General features: G+C 38.7%; 1 protein-coding gene across 4 annotated transcripts; it reads right to left on the reverse strand.

Annotated features, from left to right (window-relative positions):
• Positions 1-9115: 9115 nt before the first annotated feature.
• On the reverse strand, positions 9116-18263 carry ccdc149b (coiled-coil domain containing 149b). 4 transcript variants are annotated; one of them, XM_079852757.1, is made up of 13 exons: positions 18036-18263; positions 16921-17082; positions 15305-15343; positions 14709-14816; positions 14424-14540; positions 13646-13818; positions 12385-12457; positions 12173-12257; positions 11893-12040; positions 11654-11730; positions 11448-11480; positions 11209-11295; positions 9116-10378 (listed from the first exon to the last, which is right to left on the reverse strand). In XM_079852757.1, the coding sequence occupies exons 1-13, from the start codon at positions 18084-18086 to the stop codon at positions 9843-9845; spliced, it is 1689 nt and encodes a 562-aa protein (XP_079708883.1). In that variant the 5' UTR covers positions 18087-18263; the 3' UTR covers positions 9116-9842. The 4 variants fall into 4 exon arrangements, with proteins under 4 accessions (XP_079708883.1, XP_079708886.1, XP_079708885.1 ...); XM_079852758.1 differs by having other exon boundaries at positions 9122-10375; XM_079852760.1 differs by lacking the exon at positions 11448-11480 and having other exon boundaries at positions 9116-10375.
• Between the last annotated feature and the right edge of the window lie 1237 nt (positions 18264-19500).

Genomic DNA, 19500 nt, shown 5'->3' on the forward strand with positions numbered 1-19500 from the left:
TTAAAGGAAAACTTGTTAAATGGGTTCCAACAAATATTCCTGAAATGTACACATTTTTAGTGTCAGTTCTCCTAATGGGGGTGATCAAAAAACCATCACTTCGTGCTTACTGGAGCACAGACCCCATGTTCTTGCCACAATTTTTCGGGTCTTTGTTTTCACAGGATCGCTTCTTTCTGCTCCTCCGCTGTCTTCACTTCGCAAACAATGCGACAGCAGTTTTCAACGACCCGCTGAAAAAAATCAGAAACATATTCACTGCTCTCACCTCCTCCTTTCGTCACATTTTTGTGCCATACAGGGATCTGTGTGTGGATGAGTCTCTGATGAAGTGGAAAGGCAGGCTGGTATTTCGTCATTTCATTCCATCTAAACGGCACAGATTTGGGGTCAAGTTTTTTGTTTTGTTTGATGTGCTCACTGGTTGTGTGCAGGACATGATCATTTACTCCGGATCTACCAGTGACATTCAACATTACCAAGGACTTGGGATTTCTAGGTCTGTTGTGATGACACTTCTAGCACCTTACCTAAGAAAGGGTCATGTTCTTTTAGGAGTGTGAACCTACACTGGTCTCACAGTTCGGTTCAATTACGATTATCATGTCATCGATTTAGTTCAATTCGATATCACGATGCATCACGATGCACTGCATCCTCAATTTTCAATTTTACTTCAAAAGTGATGTGTGTGCGCGTGTGTGTGCTCGCCTGTTCGCAGTGACAGAAACAGTGTCATTCCAGTTTGTTTCAAGGGAGTAAAGCTTGTTTATGCCATTAAGAAAAGGAAAATCTGTCAAATAAATTTTGTTTTAAAGAAATGTTCATTTAAAAGCAGCGTTCATTAATCAGTGTATTATGTTACCATTAAAAATGCACGCATCAACCGTCGACGAGTTCGCTGTTGAAGGTGACGATCATCCATTTATAATCACGCGTAACACAGAATAATTGTAATTTGACCATCGGGTGCGGCTACTTAAATCAGAGAAAATTATTGGGGCGGGTGGATGATCTGTTTTTGGCTGCGGATTCGAGTGACGTTGGAGCTCATCTGCTTACTCTAAAGCAGTCAGACTCTTCCAGGCGTTAACAGCTCGAGGTGAAAACGGCTAATGTGGTTTATCAAGTTAGTGGTATTACCTCCTGCATATTCTATTTGTGCGTGACATGAGCGCACAGCGCACACAGCGCGTGTCTTCTGCAGGTCATGCTTACCAGGTTGTTCAAAAAAGCCGAAATGTGCCCAGATGTAGGCTTTTAAAGTAGTTGGAGCATTTTTAATTTTCTCTCACTCGCGTCTCACCTCCCTCTGCCATTGTATGCTACCGCGACAAAGCATGTACGCGACAAATGACGTCAGAAAAGCATCAGTACATTATAATCGGTTATGGTCTATTACTGAACCGATACTGATTCGTCCTTGCCTGCATCGCGATGCACCGTAGAAACGATAAATTTTGACACCCCTATGTTCTTTATGTGGACAACTGGTACAGTAGTCCCACACTTTTCCAGCACCTCTTGTCACTTGGCACTGGAGCTTGTGGGACTGTGCGCGCAAACAGGATAGGGATGCCAACATTCACCTGTGAGATGACAAAAGGTGAGGTGGAATTCAAAGAAAATGGATCACAGTTGGCAATTAAATGGTATGACAGAGGGATGTTCATGCCCTTACCACAGTCCACCCAACTGGTATGGTAGCCACAGGGATGCTTGATCACATCACTGAAGCAAGTCTGTGTGCTGGAGTATAACAAAAAGATGGGGGTAGTTGACAAAGCTGACATGATGACTGTTTTTTTTTAATGCACCAGTGGTACAAGAGGATCTTCTTTCACCGACTTGACACAGTTTGACTCAACAGCCACATCGTCAACCGGCAAATTACTGGTGAGAAATGGATGCAAATCATCTAATAATAAATATAAACAAGATAAAAAGCGATACAATTTTCAATTAATGTAATCTAAAGTGTTAACAAATTTACAATAATAAACAGACCACATTGTCACATACTACTGATGTGCTCTACTATGAGTAGGAAGGAAATTACCTCCCTGCAATTCAGGACGAACCTGATGAGAGGGCTGCTGGAGGAGTACAGCACATTGCGGGGTCCAAACAAAGGAGGGCGTCCTGCCTTAGACACTCCTCTGCGCCTTACAGCCAGGCATTTCCCATCTGAAGTCCCTCAGACCACTTCCCAGGCCAGCAAGACCAGGCGTCACTGCAAGGTCTGCCTCTCCAGCCCACGCAAGAGCAAGCAGAGGCGCCTCACCAAGCACATGTGTGTGCCATGCAACACTCCCTTGTGTGCTGTCCCATGTTTTGAGGAGTACCACACACTGAAGCATTATTAAGCCTGTAAAAAGTCAGAGTATATTCATTTACTTATGATGATACTATTTTGATTATTATTCATTGTAATTATATTTGTAATCTGTAGTGTAATTATATTAGAATGTATAAAAGGTATGTATACTATAGTTTGTTTTAAACAAAAACATTTACCAAAAGTCAGAGTATATTTATTGCATTTTTTTGTGATGATACTATTTGGATTGTTATTCATTGTAAATATATTTGCAATTGGTTTTGTAATTATATTAGTAAGTATAAACGTATGTATAATAGTTTGTTTTAAATGGTTAGTTCACCCAAAAATGAAAATTCTGTCAGTAATTACTCACCCTCATTGTTGTTCCAACTAGGGTGGCCATACGTTCGGATTTTGGCCGGACAGTCCGGATTTTAAGCCCCCTGTCCGGCGTAGCCTCAAGCCGGACTCTCATTTGTCCTCCTTTTTGGAGTTAAGCTGAATTGGACTAAAAAAAACACTCTAGAATCTTTATTGGGACGCAGCAGCAGTATAACATCTAATGTCGTAAGATCTCTGGTCAAACAAATGATTGGCAGAAAGCGGTGTCAAATAAATATCTGATATATCATTGGTTAAAATATAAACAAGCCTCCAAGTCGTGGAGCTCACGTGCTGGCTACGTCATATCATTAACATTAACATGCCGAAATGTCAGACCTCATTTAATCCGGAATGGACAAAAGAGCACAAATTTGACCATGATGACCCTAGAGGTGCTGTTGTCGCCTGAGCTGCTGCAAAGGGTGAACTTCTTTGTTAAGAACTGAAATGTGTATTTATTTATTTTTCGCATTTATTGTTTATTTATGTATTTCTGTAATTTCCAGAAGTCCAGAAATGTTATGTTTTCTGGCACTGTGCACTTTTCAAGACAGGTTCATCTCAGTGGTCAGTTTTTGAAACAGACATCATGTCTTGAATAAATACAAATACTGTGAACAAACACTTTTTTGCCTCTTCTGTTACACATAGGTCTACATCAAGATGTATCGTAGATCAAATTGTTTGGCAATGAATAGAGTAGGCTATTTCAGAATCACTGTATTCATGATACCATCGATATGATGGACAAAATTGTATTGTAGTTGCGAGTACACCAGAGTCCTATGCAATTATTCTTGCCGCACTAAAGGCCGCAAAGTGTCCTCCTTTTGGCTGTTAAGGAAATGGCCACCCTAGTTCCAACCCCGTAAGACTTTCGTTCATCTTCGGAACACAAATTACTTATTTTTGATGAAATCTGAGAGCTGGATCACTCCAGGTATACACAAAAAAATTGATGTAAAGCATTTAACGTCAAATGTGTGCTTTGTTATAATCATGTTACGTATAACATATTCTTACTGAACCCTGACTTTAGTTACCTGCTGAACGTGCAAAACACCGCGTTGACAGACAAACAAACAGACATCTGAACGTCCACATTGTTGAGCACTGTCCGTTTCGTTTTATAAGAGAATTGTAATGACATAAAAATCTTTATTCATATTCATTGCATGCTTGTAACCAATTCTAGATGTTGCAGAATAAAAAAAACCTAAAATATACTCACCGATTGTCACGCGGATGTTGTGGGGGAGATGCAAAGTGCATGCCGTGTTCAAGCGAAATACAAAGCAATGGGGGAAAAAACACAAACAATAACCATATCAACCATAGTCTGTACACGCTAACAAATTATTTGAGAGGTTTTGAATAAAAAATAAAGCAAAACATTCAAACTACTCACCTTCAGACGGTTATCCATCGTTTGCGCCATTGTGACTGCGAAATGTCACGTGACAAGGTTGATACGTCTCCATTGAAATTAGAACGCGATTCTTTGCAAAATAACGGTCGCAGAAAAAAACTAACGCCAGGCTGCCAGTCTGAATATTTAGAACGTATGTGCGAAAAGGTTAAAAAATGCTTCTTCTTTTTTTCTTTCGTAGCCTACATTCTTTCCTCAGAAGACTTTTTAAAACCGTTACAACAAACATCCGTAAAGTGATTACTGAGAGTTGTAACTTGTAAAAAATGTAATTTGTTCTCATGAAATTTAATTTACATGAGGAGAAAAACGCTGGTTACTTAAGTAACTGTGGTTCTATGAATTCCGGATTACCTCACACATACGATCACACCAGTGTGATCAGTCTAGGCTGGTCCCTGGAGGTATGATCTCACCGGTGTGAGAACGGTCGGTGCATCATGTGATCAACTGCTAAATTCAAATGTACTTTCGCGCGTTGGCTGGCGCTGCGCCAGAGACAGGCGCTCAGAGCTGTCATATATCACAACTTTTCAGTGTTTTCAACCAGATAATGTTTATTTTAGGTTTTAGACATATAAATTCACATAAGTACTAAAAAAAACAATACATTTAGAGTTTGTAAAATACACACTGATGTCTATAGAAGAGGCAATAATAATCCTTTCCATTAGGCTATAATTAGACACGTTTTATTCATATCAGATACACATTGTGTAAGTAACTTTAAAGTTTACTCTATTCTTCTCCCAGTTCACCAGCCACTTACTTTTATGTATTTCGGGAGAAGTGGATGAATTCACGTGTTGTAAATCCAACAGATCCGATTCTCTGAACTGTGGCACAAACTAACATGCGCATACAGCTCAACTAACGCGATCGTTATAAAGGTGTTTAAACAACAGAACACTTCCACTTGCATATATTTGACAATCGGAATATCAGATATTTCATGCCATAGCTAACAAATTTGTGAATACTTTTAATAAAAAAGGAAAAATTACATAAAAGCAGATCATCATTCATTCAGCAATGACGCGTCACCATGGAAACCATAAAGTTGGGGGTCAGCCAGAATATTTTAAACTTATGTGTGAAAGGGTTAATGGATAGTCGCAGCGCCAGCCAGATAGGTCGAAAAACATATACCAAAAGGAAGCTGCTTCAGTTTGCCCACCAACAAAGTTAGGAGCCAGTGAAAATATGGTTTAGACAGTCGCCGTGGTTCTATCTTAAGTACCCTGCGTCTGTCCTGAGCAATTCTGAAGAAGTGACTTCCACAACAGAGGAATTGGAGGAATGGACTGGACGCTTCCATCTGACAAACCACAATGGGCAGTGAGTTTTGTTTTCCGAGTGAAATAGATATACTCCCGCCATACCTAACTCCTGCCAAATGTCCTGAACTACATCCGGGCGAGTGGAGGCTCCAATTCCTGGACGGAGCATCTGCAGCCTGATTAACTACCCTTGGCAGATAAACTGCTCTCTGTGACGCAAACTGTGGAAGTGACCAGCTGAGGATATTCTGAGTGAGCCGCAACAAGCTCTCCGAACCATATGCCCCCCTGGTGGTTCAGATTGAAAACAGTTGACGTGTTGTCCACATGTACAAGCATGTGGTGGCCCCCCAGAACCGCAAATAAATGACTGCACGCATCTTCAATAGGTTGATGTGATCCATTGACCAGTCCCTTGACCATTTACCATTGATACTTCTGTGGTTCCAAACTGCCCCCCAACCCATGAGGAATGTGTCGGTTGTTAAAACGTCGTGAAGAGAGGGGACAATTCCTAACAGAACGCATGCTGTCAAAAAGGTCAGTGATGTCCACTGCTGAGGGGCATGAACTGTGAGTCAATCTATCGATGCCGATGTTGGAATGAATTAACAGGAGGAGGTTGTTCCATACCTGCAGGGGCTGCAGGTGAAGTAATCCTGATACGGGCTGGACTATCATGGGGGTGACATCTGGGCATCGTCAGAACGCAGAAATCTCTACTGACCCTGAGGTCGGTGGTGGTGGTACAAGCGTGTAAAAGTGATGAGCAGATGCTGTAGGCATTCTAAAATTTGGGGTACGCTGAACCAGTGTTAGCTGCTGAGTGGTCGCAGATAACTTACTGCGTCTTTCCAAATCCTTAGATATGTCGAGACCAAAAAAATGTCCAGGAATGATAGGTAGATCCCTCAAGGTCTTTTTACTATCCTCCGGCAATCTGACCTGAGCAAGCGATACCTGCTGGTGAGCAGTCAAGAGCATTGCAGTGAGAGGGCCCAGTTCTCGTGTCACGTGCCATATAGCCAGTAAGGCTGTCTGCAAAAACAGTGGGACAGAGGGTTCTACCTCCACAGACTTCAAAGATTTAGAAACAGCCAAAATTATTTGGCAGACAGTTTTCTCAGCCTGAGTGATGTAGGCAACTGACTCGTACGCTTTCTTCAGAAAGGAATCTGTGCGGCCACTTTCATCTAAAGCACTTCCAATGTGTCATCCACCCGGGGTGGAGCAGTCCCCGAAGAATAAAGTAAGCCCTCAACAGAACCACCAGCCACAGTAGATCCCACTGGCTTGTCCTGCAGCTCAGAAACTTAAGTTGGAAGATGATCCTGGAAATGTGTGTCGGAAGCACATGTAGACATAGATGGATGTGAGCGAGCATCCTCAGTGGAAGCCGCAGCAGCAGTAGGAACTGGGTCTGCTGGTTGGAAGTTTTGCAAGACGTTTCAAAACGTGCCCAGCCAAATGACTACCACTAAAACTAGATGTCGTCTTAACCCAAGGAGCACCAGCAGCAGACGTGGCGCTTTTGAGCTCTCTACTGCAAAGTCAGACTAGCCTCCCAGTTGTGGTCCAGTCCCGCCAAACACAACTGCCTCTTCGCATAGGCAGTAAGCTACAATGCAGGCACGGGTCCGTAAGTGCTTTCTTCAGATTCTGAACACCCAGGCATGATGGTCAGAGATCATGCCCATTTTCAGGAAGAAGCTCATTGGGACAGAGCTTGCAAATCAGTGGGAAGGCAGTAGAAATGTGGTGATAAGCCATTTGAACTGCGGAAATTAGAAAACCTCTGGATACAACCACGATGAATGATAGCAAATTTACAATAAAAATTATAAACAGAGAGATTTCGGACTCTAATTCAAATAATTCGACAACACACACGGCTAGGATCATCAGGTAGATAGTACAAAGCAAAATAAAATGCAAACAGCAACAAAAACACAAAACTCTATAAAAAATAGTCAACTTGCACAGTGAAGTGCCTCTGGATAGAACAGTGACTGACACCATAACAGCCTGTAAGCAAAATAAAATAAAACACACTTAGCGTCAAGCCGTAATGAAAATCGTGATGGTATTGTGCTGTTATGGTGGGAAGAACATACACAATTGACCACCGAACGGCTCGCAACTCGACAGAGCGTAGCCGTGATGTACAAAACGAGCAACTTCGGAATAATGGTCAGATGCCACAATAAACAAGCATGCGCAATGACCCCCAGGTAGAACAGTGAAGCAATCACTGTGCGAGAACTCACAATATAGGAATATCCAGTCAGAATTCAATCCAATGTAAACATAAAACGTATTGTCACAGCTAGGGAGGATGACGTTAAGAATTAATAATGCTGTGCCCACGTTACTGTACGAGATTTCGTTGGTATGCGTTTCGACCTATCTGGGCCCGTTTACACCTGATGTTTTGGTCGATCAGATCACAAGTGGATGACCCTAAATACAGGTGTAAACGGAGTCTAAAACGTTTTGAGCGTGTCCACCTTCAACCACTTCCAGAGGTAGTCGAAAATGCATTCCACCGGATTACTTTGGAAGATGCTCATGTGGTCAAATAGCCACACTTCCGCCAAATGACCTAATGCGTAAACTTTATGGGAAGCGCGCTAACCTGGCAGGATATAAACTTTGTTGCCGTTAAGACACAAATTTGGTTTGAAGACGAAAAACGAACCAAGGACAATGTTCTTTCGCCGTTCCTGATTTCTAATACACACTCACAGTGTTTGCCGTGGTCTTGCGGCTGTCAGAGCAGAAACGAAAGCTGATGCTCTCCGTATGTTTTTCCATCATCTTCAGACACATTCATATGTAAATTGCCCAAGCTTATTTTGTCGATTAGATCGAAAGATCTGAAAAACCCATACATTTTTTCCCATACCCTCCCCTCAAATAAATCAGGACAGAAGTGGTTGAAAGTGGACAAAAGAGACAGATTAAAACACCAGGTGTAAACGGGTATGTGTCTCCCTCGTCTACTTGTGATCCGATCGACCAAAACACATGTAAACAGGGCCTGGCTGGCGCTGCCATTATCCACTAATATAACACAGACTAATATGAAACTGAACCCAATTACATCCAAAGTGCGATTGCACAAAACGGAATCCAAACCACAAACTAAGTAAGCTGCTTAAACTTCCAAGCCTGACATAATCTTTTAGGTGAGTATTGTATTCAAATATTTTATGTTGCTTCATAAAAACGTATGTTGATAAATACAACGTGTTTTGTGAATGGCAAAAATAGGCTAAGCGGCGAAACTGTCTCACTGTTTACACAGATACATTTCAGAGTATTACTGCTTATCTCTCTTAATACAATGGAGGGACCAGTAGCCTATATTTGCAAATGACCCGTATGTGTGACTAATTAACTGGCAGCTTGCACCAATTTTCTAAATATGGGCGTTGCCCTGAAAATATCATTAATGTTTGTAAGCACGCATGTTACATTGATTTTATTTCAATAAAACACTGACACGAGGACATCGAATAAACAATGAGATAATCTTTCCGTCATTATAAATATTTTCTGGTGTACCCAACAGGTCAAATCAACATAAACCACTTAAACTAAAACTTGATGTAGCCTAGTAACAGGCCTATTATATAGCAATCGCTAGTGTGTTGAAATGCAGTGTTTTTGTGCATAAATAAATATAACTTAAGCTTTCAAGCTGATGATTGTTCCCATTTTATTTTTACACTATATTACAGTATAATATTAGGTGATCTACACAGAATGATTTTACACCAACCTTCTCAGATCAAACACTATTACAATCATTAAGATCAATTATAATAAATAAGACAAATATAAAATTAAATAAATATACTGACTCTGTAAGAAACAAATCATAATGGTTGAAATGACATCCAGTGTATTAAGGAAAAAAGAACCTTTGCCTTATGCATCTGGATCAAGAATTACATGTTGTGTTTTACTCATAAAGACAAATTACAAGAAGATTAAAATGAATTATAAAGATGTTTAAAATAGTCCAAATAAAAGAAGAAGTGTCTTTGAAATGATTTCACAATAACCTCTAGAAAAAGAAAATAAACTTGCTGGTAGTGTCATCATAGCGGCACCAGATCTAAGATTTCATTCGAGATTCTTGATGATCTCAGATGATTGAAAGCCTCCAGAAAGGGCTTATCACATTGTTGATTTTAATATTCAGCTTGCTGGTTTTACCAGCCATCCTCATGGTGAACTTTGTTATATTGCTTTGAGTGTAATTGAAATAATAAATACGTTTAATTTAGACATTCAAAGGTTCTTTTTACTCTTTTGCCAGTCTTTTTCATTGTGTACACTTGTTTTAAGTGGGGCTTCAATGAATGGAGGTGTTTTTATGCGCTTCTCTCATAGTTCTTAATGTCACGAAGAACAACGTTCATTCCTGGTGTGTAGAAGTTTGAACAGGAGAACTTGTGTCTAGGAAAGCATGTGATTTTTCGACCGATTGCTCTGTTTGCTGTTCCAGTGTACAAGGCTCAGGTCCAGAAATACAGTCCAAACTGCCAAAGGTCTCTGATGCCACAGGCAGACTGTCTTCTAATACACACTGAATATCAAAGTCCTCCTCAGAGAGAACAACAGGATCATCATTCTTCACAGCCTCTTCTTCTGAACCTTTCAAAGACACTTCTGTGTTCATAGACTGACATCCCCGGCTTGTAAGATCTTCATTAAGTTCTTCTGATTCCCTCTCAGCAGGACACACAGGCTTCTCAGAGTCACAACAAGCTAGGGTTTTACACTGTGTGCTCCCTACAGGCTGGACACTTTCTGCTGGATTAGCGAATTGTGGAGTTTGTGAGACTGAATATGGGCAGGTAAAATATTCATCCTTTTGGTTCAACTCGACTGCCACGGCCAGTCCAGTGTCCTCTGTGACCTCTTCTCCAGTAACAATCTCTTCATCTCCTACTGGAGAGAGATTGATCATCAAAGTTTTAACTTTATTAATTCATCAATTTGTTGTTATTATTTTTTTAAATAGACTCTTAAGAAATGTAGGTAATAGGTAATTTTTCCCTTTTTTTCCAGTGAAAAGAGGTGATTTACCTTCAGAAAATGTTTTTGGAAGTTAACCGAAATATTCTCATATTCTCAAACTCACATGAGGTTTGCAATTTTTGGAATATATTCCAAAATCAACAGTTTAAAACATTGATTTGTGTGATGAATGTTATGTTATTTTCCTATTATGCTTTTTACACTGAATTTTATGTTGCTGTTTGAGCATGAAAACGGTCTGCAAAGTCCACTACAAAGGAAGTTATTCTCTATATCAGTAAACACTGTTTCTGAACTCGATCGTGGTCGTACTTACGTCACAATATTCCTCATAATCGTATGTGTAAAAAAATTTAATGCAATTAATGCAGCATTCTGTTTTTCTGGCAAGCGTTACATTATATGATAACACTTTTATTCCCGCAAATGCTTTTAAACCATTCAAGCGCGATTATAGGCTACTGCCTTTATGTTGTTTCTACGTTAATTTGGAGATTAAATGTGAAATTATTACAATAAAAAAATATATGAAAAACTTTAAATTTTAGGTACGATTAATCTCGATTAATTACAGGAAAAATGTGTGATTGATTCGTTAATCTTTTTTAATCGACTGACAGCACTAATATTAAAAAACTATTAAAAATGACTAAACATTTTGCTTATTAATTTAGCCTACTAAATTATTTAGATAAATTAAATCATTTAGCACAGGCTAGCAATAATAACTAATAACTCACCCATTGACTCTGGTGTTAGATGTACAGACTGTTCTGTGGTGGACTGGACATGCTGAGAGTCACTCAGGACAATAACAGCTTTCCTTCCTGTAAACAACGTTGGCGTCAACAAATGTACTAATGAACTATTATAAATGATAGCTACATTGTCAGGTTAACAACAAGGGTAGATAGAATTAGTTTGAAGAAAATTGCAGAAAGGTATAAAAGGCAAAAATTATATCGAATAATAAACGTACTCCCAAGTCCAAGAGACACATTGTAGGTGATGCCTCCAGAAAGTTGAGAAGAAAGAGTGGAAAGCAGAAATGGGAGAGCAATTAAAAGTTATTTAAAAATTAAAAATAAGCAAGATAAACTATATTATGTTACATAGAAGTAAAGTTCTAAAATAAACTTAAACGATCATTAAAGAAAATTGCATGGTATGAGACGTGATGTTTACCTGGCAGACTCCACAATCCAGACACCTCTAATGTTTTCAATTTCCTTTCCAGTTCTGCAACCCGGTTACCCAGGATCCTGGAAAAATATACACAAACTATTAGTTCAATTTCACTTTTTAACAGTTTCCTATAAAATAAGTATTCTTAAAAGTAACTTTGACTTCACTGATATCTCACAATACTAATAAACTAGACCTTCTGTGATTTTCCGCACAGAAAATTAGGCATCATAACATACTTGTTGGTTTGCCGTTGATGCTGAATGACCATGTTCTTCTCATGGATGGTCTCCAGCAGAGCAGTGGCCAGGGACTTCAGGTCACTAATGGACTGTGAAGTGACTGGGAGACTGCAGCCATTCTCCTCAGACAGCAACAACTCTTGTACTGGAAACATATGAGCTGTACCTTAGCTTCTAAGTAACATTTCCTTCAAAGAATTGTAAATAAATCAAAGAATACTACTTGTGAAGAACCCAACTGTTACTGTTTGGATTCTATAGAAGTGCTGTGTGGTACCTTGTTTAGCAGAGAGGACACCTGTCAGAGAGCTGCTGTTGGACTTTCCATAGACTTTGCAGTTCTTCTTGCTTTCCAAAGCACTCTGTAATAAAACACATTAGTACATGATATGCTCAACATCAGAATACAGAATGAGTTTACACATATTTCAATTAAAGTAAGTGAATCTTTTGTGTTTATATAAATTTGGTTGAATGTGTAATAAATACCTTATACTTCATGACATTTGATTTGAGGAGGCTGACTTCCTCCTGAAGCTGCATAAGCCGTTCATGCAGATATCTAAAAAAGAAGATATTTTGAAGATTCAGTATGATATACAGTCAAATTACACACAACATGATTAGCTAAAATAGCACTATTGATAATGATAATATTTAAGCAATGGCAAAGCAAAGCCAACTGGACATGTCACATCACTGCCTGTAACATCCCCACCAGACCACTAGAGGTCCGTCTTACCACAATTCTGATCATGAGTGCAGCAGGGATGACGTACCAGTAAGTAGTGTTCCAAATGATGTAGTGCACTTATACACTATGCACTTATACTATGCACTATGCACTTTTTTTTTAGATAAAGAAGTCCATTATCCAGGCATTTGGAGTGCACTTTTTCTCTTTTTTGGGGAATTTTAGGTGTGTACAGTACACACTATACATACTACAAGAATTGGGACACACCTAAATTTTTGTAGGACAAAACCTGGAAACAAGTTAGCATTTTAGCACTTCCGATCCTGAAGTCAATGGGGTTTTTCATGAAAAAGGCAGTTGCTTACAAGTGGTTAAATGAGACTACAGAGTCTGTCAATCAGGGACATTAAACTTCAGGGACACTAGTCCGCTTTCAGTCTCATGTTTATACTATTCGAACTCAAACTTTCAGGGAAAACATTTTTTAAATAAAGACTGAAACAATCGCTCATTGACATAGTTTGTTTATAGTCTACGTTTAGCTTTTTGCTTCTGCCAGTTGTATTCAGGCTTCAAAATTCAAGTTGTGTTCATTTGTGAAGATTCTCATGATGAACAAAACATGAATGAATCATAAACTTTTGTTGAACAAGGAGTTTATTTTCTGCAATAGTCCAAAAGCCAATGGAAAAATCCTATCGGGTTTTTGTCAAGGGAACCAGGGTGACACAAGAAATAAAATATTTCTTGTGTGGATGCGTAGCAAACTGAAGGGTCTGTATGTCTTATCTTGTTTTTGGCGGCCACGTGCAACAAGCCTACATGTTTGCAAATTGTGCATTACTAAGTTCTTACTGAGTCTTTACTATGTTACTGAGGTTTTCTACACTTCTGTTAAATATACTGACTGTCATGGAAAATTAAAATGCACTGGTTTATGGATTATTTTGGATATTAAAAACATTTCTGTATATGTAAGATAATTCTTGTGGGGAGTTTATCTCTTACTACTAATGCTAAATGCATGTATATCCTGAACATGTCAACACTGACCTGTTCTCCATACAAAGAGCATCTATATCCAGGATGCGGTTCTCATTGCTACCCAAGATGTGGTTAATTTCCAGATTTAGTCTGTGAGCTTTCTCCTGGTAGACATTACGCTCTGCTCTCACATCGTGAAGTTCATCTGTGGCTGCTTTTAAGCTTTGTTCCAGTGCTTCATTCTACAACATCATAGGGTAAGGACACAGAACTATATTAGTGTATCTTTGTTTTTTTTAACCTCAAATCTATGACAAAAAAAACTGAGACATGGCACATTAAGATATTCTTGAGAACTTAAAGTCCCCCTGTGGTGAAAATCCAGCTTTTTATCTTGTTTATATGTGGTGTTTTTAAGATGCATCAAGACAAACCATGTGCAAATTCAGAAGTCAACATCATTGCTGAGTATTTTCTCTTTAAAACTGCAGTGAACCAAAGACAGTCTCAAAATCGCGGTTTGAAATCGCTGGTGTTTCCCACATCACAAACCACCTTGTTACCAATCACAACGTGTGATCGTCAGCGAGTGGATCTCTGTGAGTGAGTGGAGGCGGGGCTAATTTGCATATCCATAGAACCGCATATATACTAAATGAGGCAAGGGTGTACCTTTGAGTTACATTCAAGCGATTTTAAGGCATGAAGAGTTTTTTTCAAGGAAAAAACATTTAAATATGTCATTTTGGTGATCAAAGATTAGTTTCAAAGTGATAAGTTATTGACTACAGGGGGACTTTAAGTTTGATTTGACCCCAAAACTTGTAGAATGCCAAAGGCAATGCACCTGTTCTCGAGCTTTCTCTAACTGCTGAACAAGATCTTCTCTCTCATGGGCTGGAAAGTGACGAGCCCCCACCTCTTCGTCCCCTAGACGCTGCTTTGCAATGGTCATCCTCAGCAGCTGTGTGATGAAAAGACTGCATATATCTATGCTATACCACAATATATGGACTGTGATCAAAATGTTGAAGCCTCATAAGCATGCGACTACTCATTTGACTTTGCAAACCTGTGCATATGATTTAGTCATGCAAAGAAATGACCTGACCTGCGTGTGCAAAGCACATACCTTGTTATCACCCTGCACTTCTGCTAAACGTTGGTTCAGTTCTTTCACCTCGTCACCCAGCTGTTTGTTCTGTTCTCTCGAGTCTCTCAGTAACTGCGCCAGATTGACCTGTGGCAAACACAGGTCGAACCACACATTTGACTTTTCAACACGTAATACGAACAAAATTCCATTTATTTGAATAACATCAGATGAAAGTCATGAATACTGCTGGGTTGACTACTTCACTAAGTATATGTTTTGTTAACATGTATTCAGTTGTATACATAATAAGCCATCTTTACAGAGATAAGTTAAGGCTGCTCTGTGCCTGCTCAAAATTCTGTGTAAAGATGCAATGCTGCATAAAAGCCAGGCTTAATGATGCCTGCTCTGACCTACCTCAGCCCCTAGCATCAAAGCATACAGCTGGAATTTCAGTATAAATGCATGTATGCACCTCTGAGCAGCATTAAAAGGTCTGTGTAAAGACACTTAAATGCCAATTCAGAATTAATTAATTAAATTTGGCATAAAAGCATCTAACAGAGAATATATTTATTATATAAATATAATACATTTAGACATGTTTAAATAGATGATAATAACAAACATACTTGCTTTCTTTTTTCAGGAGGCAGAGAGGGGTCACCATCCTATTAATGAAAAAAAAAAAAATGTAAAAAAAGTTCACATATATACAAAGTTCTGTCATGAACTCTAGATGGCGCAGGCTGATATTTCCTTAACTTAAAGGAGAACTCCGGTCAATTTTAACATTGAGCTCATTTTTTTGTAAATTTGGAGTGCTGTCAGTACAGAGAACAACGACAAAAATCGGTGTTGCCTACACCATGTTATCCTCTTTTTAAAATTTGCACCCTGTTGACTTCAATGGGGCAAGTTTTAAACCTGCTTTTAGCCTCTTAACATCCTTGATGTGTCATTACAAGTGCCCAGCCATGTGAGTGATTCCTTTAGAGTGAACGCGGGTGAATGTGACTGCAGTAGATGTGAAAGATATGAATAAAAATAATGTTAATTCAGCCAGCGCTCATACCTGTATTTACATCCTGTTTTCGGTCGAAGTCCATAGTAATCGATTGTCGAGTTCACGCGCATAGGTTTAGTACGTACGATCATGCGCCCAAACTCGACAATCGACTACTTTGGACTTCAACTGAAAACAGGATGTAAATACAGGTATGAGCGCTGGCTGAAATAACATCACTTTTATTAATATCTTTCACATCTACTGCAGTCAGATTCACTGTGTTCACTCTGAAGGAATCACTCACATGGCTGGGCACTTGTAATGACACATCAAGGATGTTAAGAGGCTAAAAGCAGGTTTAAAACTTGCCCCATTGAAGTCAACAGGGTGCAAATTTTAAAAAGAGGATAACACGGTGTAGGCAACACCGATTTTTGTCGTTGTTCTCTGTAATGACAGCACTCCAAATTTACAAAAAAAATGAGCTCAATGTTAAAATTGACTGGAGTTCTCCTTTAATCTGCTTGCAATCAGGTCAGTAGCTGAGTTTCCATCCAAGCATGAATCGAATTTAATCAAAGTTCGCAAAAAAAATAAAAATAAAAGCGTTTAAATCAAGTTGTTCAATCAGAGGATGGTGGTATTGGTAACCTAGTAACCAACAGTAAATAAAATACCATCAGCGGAAACACCCAATTAGTCGTGTGGGTTTAATGTTCACTATGTCAGAATTTATTAAGCAAATGAGTTTCCATCTCCCATTATTCGTATTAACTTTTTCACACAGGTCAAAAACCACCTCAAGCGAGCGTAAATACTTTTTTTTGCAAATGAAGGGATTTTTCTCCCCTCGAAATTTGGCTATTCCATCACTCGTTTATAATGCGATTTATAAAAACAGGGTGATGGAAACATATTCTCTAAAAGGCACAGCTGATTGGTTCCAGACGTATCAGTAGCCAATAAGCTTGCTGCTTAACCTTTAAATACTTGGTCAGCATTTGCTATAGCAGTGCAGCATGAAACTCTCCAAAAAAAAGGGTTCAGAAACCCACCAAACACTCAGAGTTGTCATGACAGAAATACACTTCATTATAATGACAATATATATAAATTGCAAATGAATTAATGTCTTCCTGAATGTCTTCTACTTCATACTTCTACATGATTGTTTAATCAATTTAGAATAGAATAGAATAGAATAGAATAGAATAGAATAGAATAGAATAGAATACATACTATGAGCTCTCTGTACTTTTTCTTCAGCCCTTGGTGGCGCTCACGGAGCTGGTTTGCCATCAATTTGAACTGATCCCTTTCCTGCTGGCAGGTGTCCAGTTCTTTTGATAAGATCAGCAGTGCCTCCTTTTTACTCTCCAGTTTTCTCTTGCATACCAGGAACTAGGTACAGAAAGAAAACAATGGGGTATTTACTGCTCCAATTCAATGCATTAGTCACCATTGCCAGAAAAGACAATGATCAAAGTGGGGTTTTGGACTGTTTATAGAGTTTTTCAACAAACTGACCTGAGCTTTGACTCCAGATGTTTCGGGAACTGCATGTTCTTTAGTAACATTTGAATGTAGTTAGATGCTTTAATGTTACTTTTTAAAGTATCAAACAGTTACTGGTTGAATTAATGGTTGAAGGCCATTAATGGCCCTGACCCACTGTTTAGATCCACTGTTATAAAGGACTAATTAAGTCCTACCTTTAAATTAAAACAACCTACGAAGTGGTCAACCAATACTTTGAAATTAGGCTATGCACTATCATACTTCCATATTTACGTTCACTCTAGAAAGCAACCTCACTACATTTTGAACGTGTATGATGATTTGTGCGCCTAAGGAGATTGTATATCATCCTGTAATAGTGCAACATTGCAGTTTAAAATCATTAATTTCAAGATTTTCTTCATTTGCATGCCAGGTCTACCCTGAATTCAGCGCCGTTCATGGATCTTGACGAGGAGAGGAAAGAGGATAAAGATTTAAGTTAATCCCTCCGCTGATCATGTCGTGTCAGACCTTACGTATTTGATTTATTATTATGCAAGACATTTAAAGATGTAATGACAAAGATACTACCTACTATTCGATAAGAGGAACAAGCGTTCACACGAAAATATGAAAACACGGGTACATGGGGCTTTTATGTCTCTGTACATCAGCAAATCGTATTTAGAAAATCATGCCATTTAATTTTACACACGTCAAGTCGGTAAATTCATTGAAAAACATATTATATGGTTAATTTAAGCATCCTCTATACAGTGCAATGCTGATGATAGTAGCCTATGATTCATAGAGTGCAGAGGAGCGTGAGGCATCAATATGTCTGCGTTTCCTACCTCATTCACCAGTCCCTGCCAATCACTTTCGCTTCTTCTGGAAGGATTCATTTTCGGTCAGAGAATGTTCTTTTAAAAAAATCTGTCACTAACAACAACTGTCACGTCCTAAGCATCTATTGCGACGAGGATGACACGATTACATGTTTCAGGTTTCATCAATATCACGTACATCATTTCCGGCTGGGATGATGGCCAACAGTATGGCAGCGTGTCCCTTTAAGGACTGCGTGAAGTGCAGATGGTGAAGTGACTGCTGCAAAAGCCAAAGAATATACCATATGGGTAATGTAGATTTTTACGTTAATTGATGTGTTCATAAAGCTTCTATGGCCTCAAATAAACTATAAATTATCGTTGCGATTGCATTGTTTTGCTGCAATAAGCCCCTTGTTTTTTACATTACGAATTTCACATAATGTTGTAGCTAACTAAATGATTATAATTATCTAAGTCATATTAATTTGTTCTTTCTATTGTTTTGCTTTGAGATGACCAAATTTGATATTGATAAGTCTACTCTTAAAGGATAGGCTAGTTGAAACATTAAATTGAAAGATGAAAATTATATAATTATAAGACTTTCTTTCATCTTCGGAACACAAATTAAGATATTTTTGTTGAAATCTGAGACCTTTCTGTCCCTCCGTTGACAGTCACAACTACTTTGACGCTTCAAAAAGTGAATTAAGAGATTGTTAAACTAATCCATATGAATTGGTTTAGTACGAATTTTTTGAAAAGACACGATACAAACATTCATCAACTCACATCAGTTGTGGTAAACGAAGCTCAGGCATATTTGCTTGACGTGTGAAAACTGAGCCTCATTAAGAACCAATGAGGTTTGTTCTTGCATGTCAAGCAGGTTCGGTTGAGCTTCTGTTTATCAATGTTTATGTGAATAAAACCCTAAATTAAATCTGTCCATAAAGCGATCGAGTCTCTTTAGAAAAATTGGACTAAACCACTCAATTCATAAGGGTTAGTTGTACATTCTCTTTATGAACTTTTTGAAGCATCAAAGTGGTAGTTGCATAGCTGTCAATGGAGGGACAGAAAGCTCTCCGACTTCATCAAAAATATTTTGTTTTTCGAAGATGAACACAGGTCTTACGGGTTTGGAACGACATGAAGGTGAGTAATTAATAAAAGTATTTTCATTTTTGGGTATATTAAGGTAAAACTATAGGCTCTGTCTCTCTCTATAGGCCTATAATAATACTAATGTGCACATAATGCACAGCAGACAATATCATATACTGTAGATATAGGCCTCTAACTTACATCACATAATTTCTGTGCTTACATCTGTGACATTCTGCTGATGCAGTCTTATTTATCACACCTAAGTGCTCTGTCACAAAGAATGATACTGCTGACTGGCTGGTAAAGTGATCCTTGTGAACACAAGCAGTTTCTCACTGTCAAGGAATAAAGTGTCATCTGGAATGTCCATTTTAAT

This window comes from Squalius cephalus, assembly GCF_949319135.1.
Source record: "Squalius cephalus genome assembly, chromosome: 2".
Classification (NCBI taxonomy): Eukaryota; Metazoa; Chordata; class Actinopteri; order Cypriniformes; family Leuciscidae; genus Squalius; species Squalius cephalus.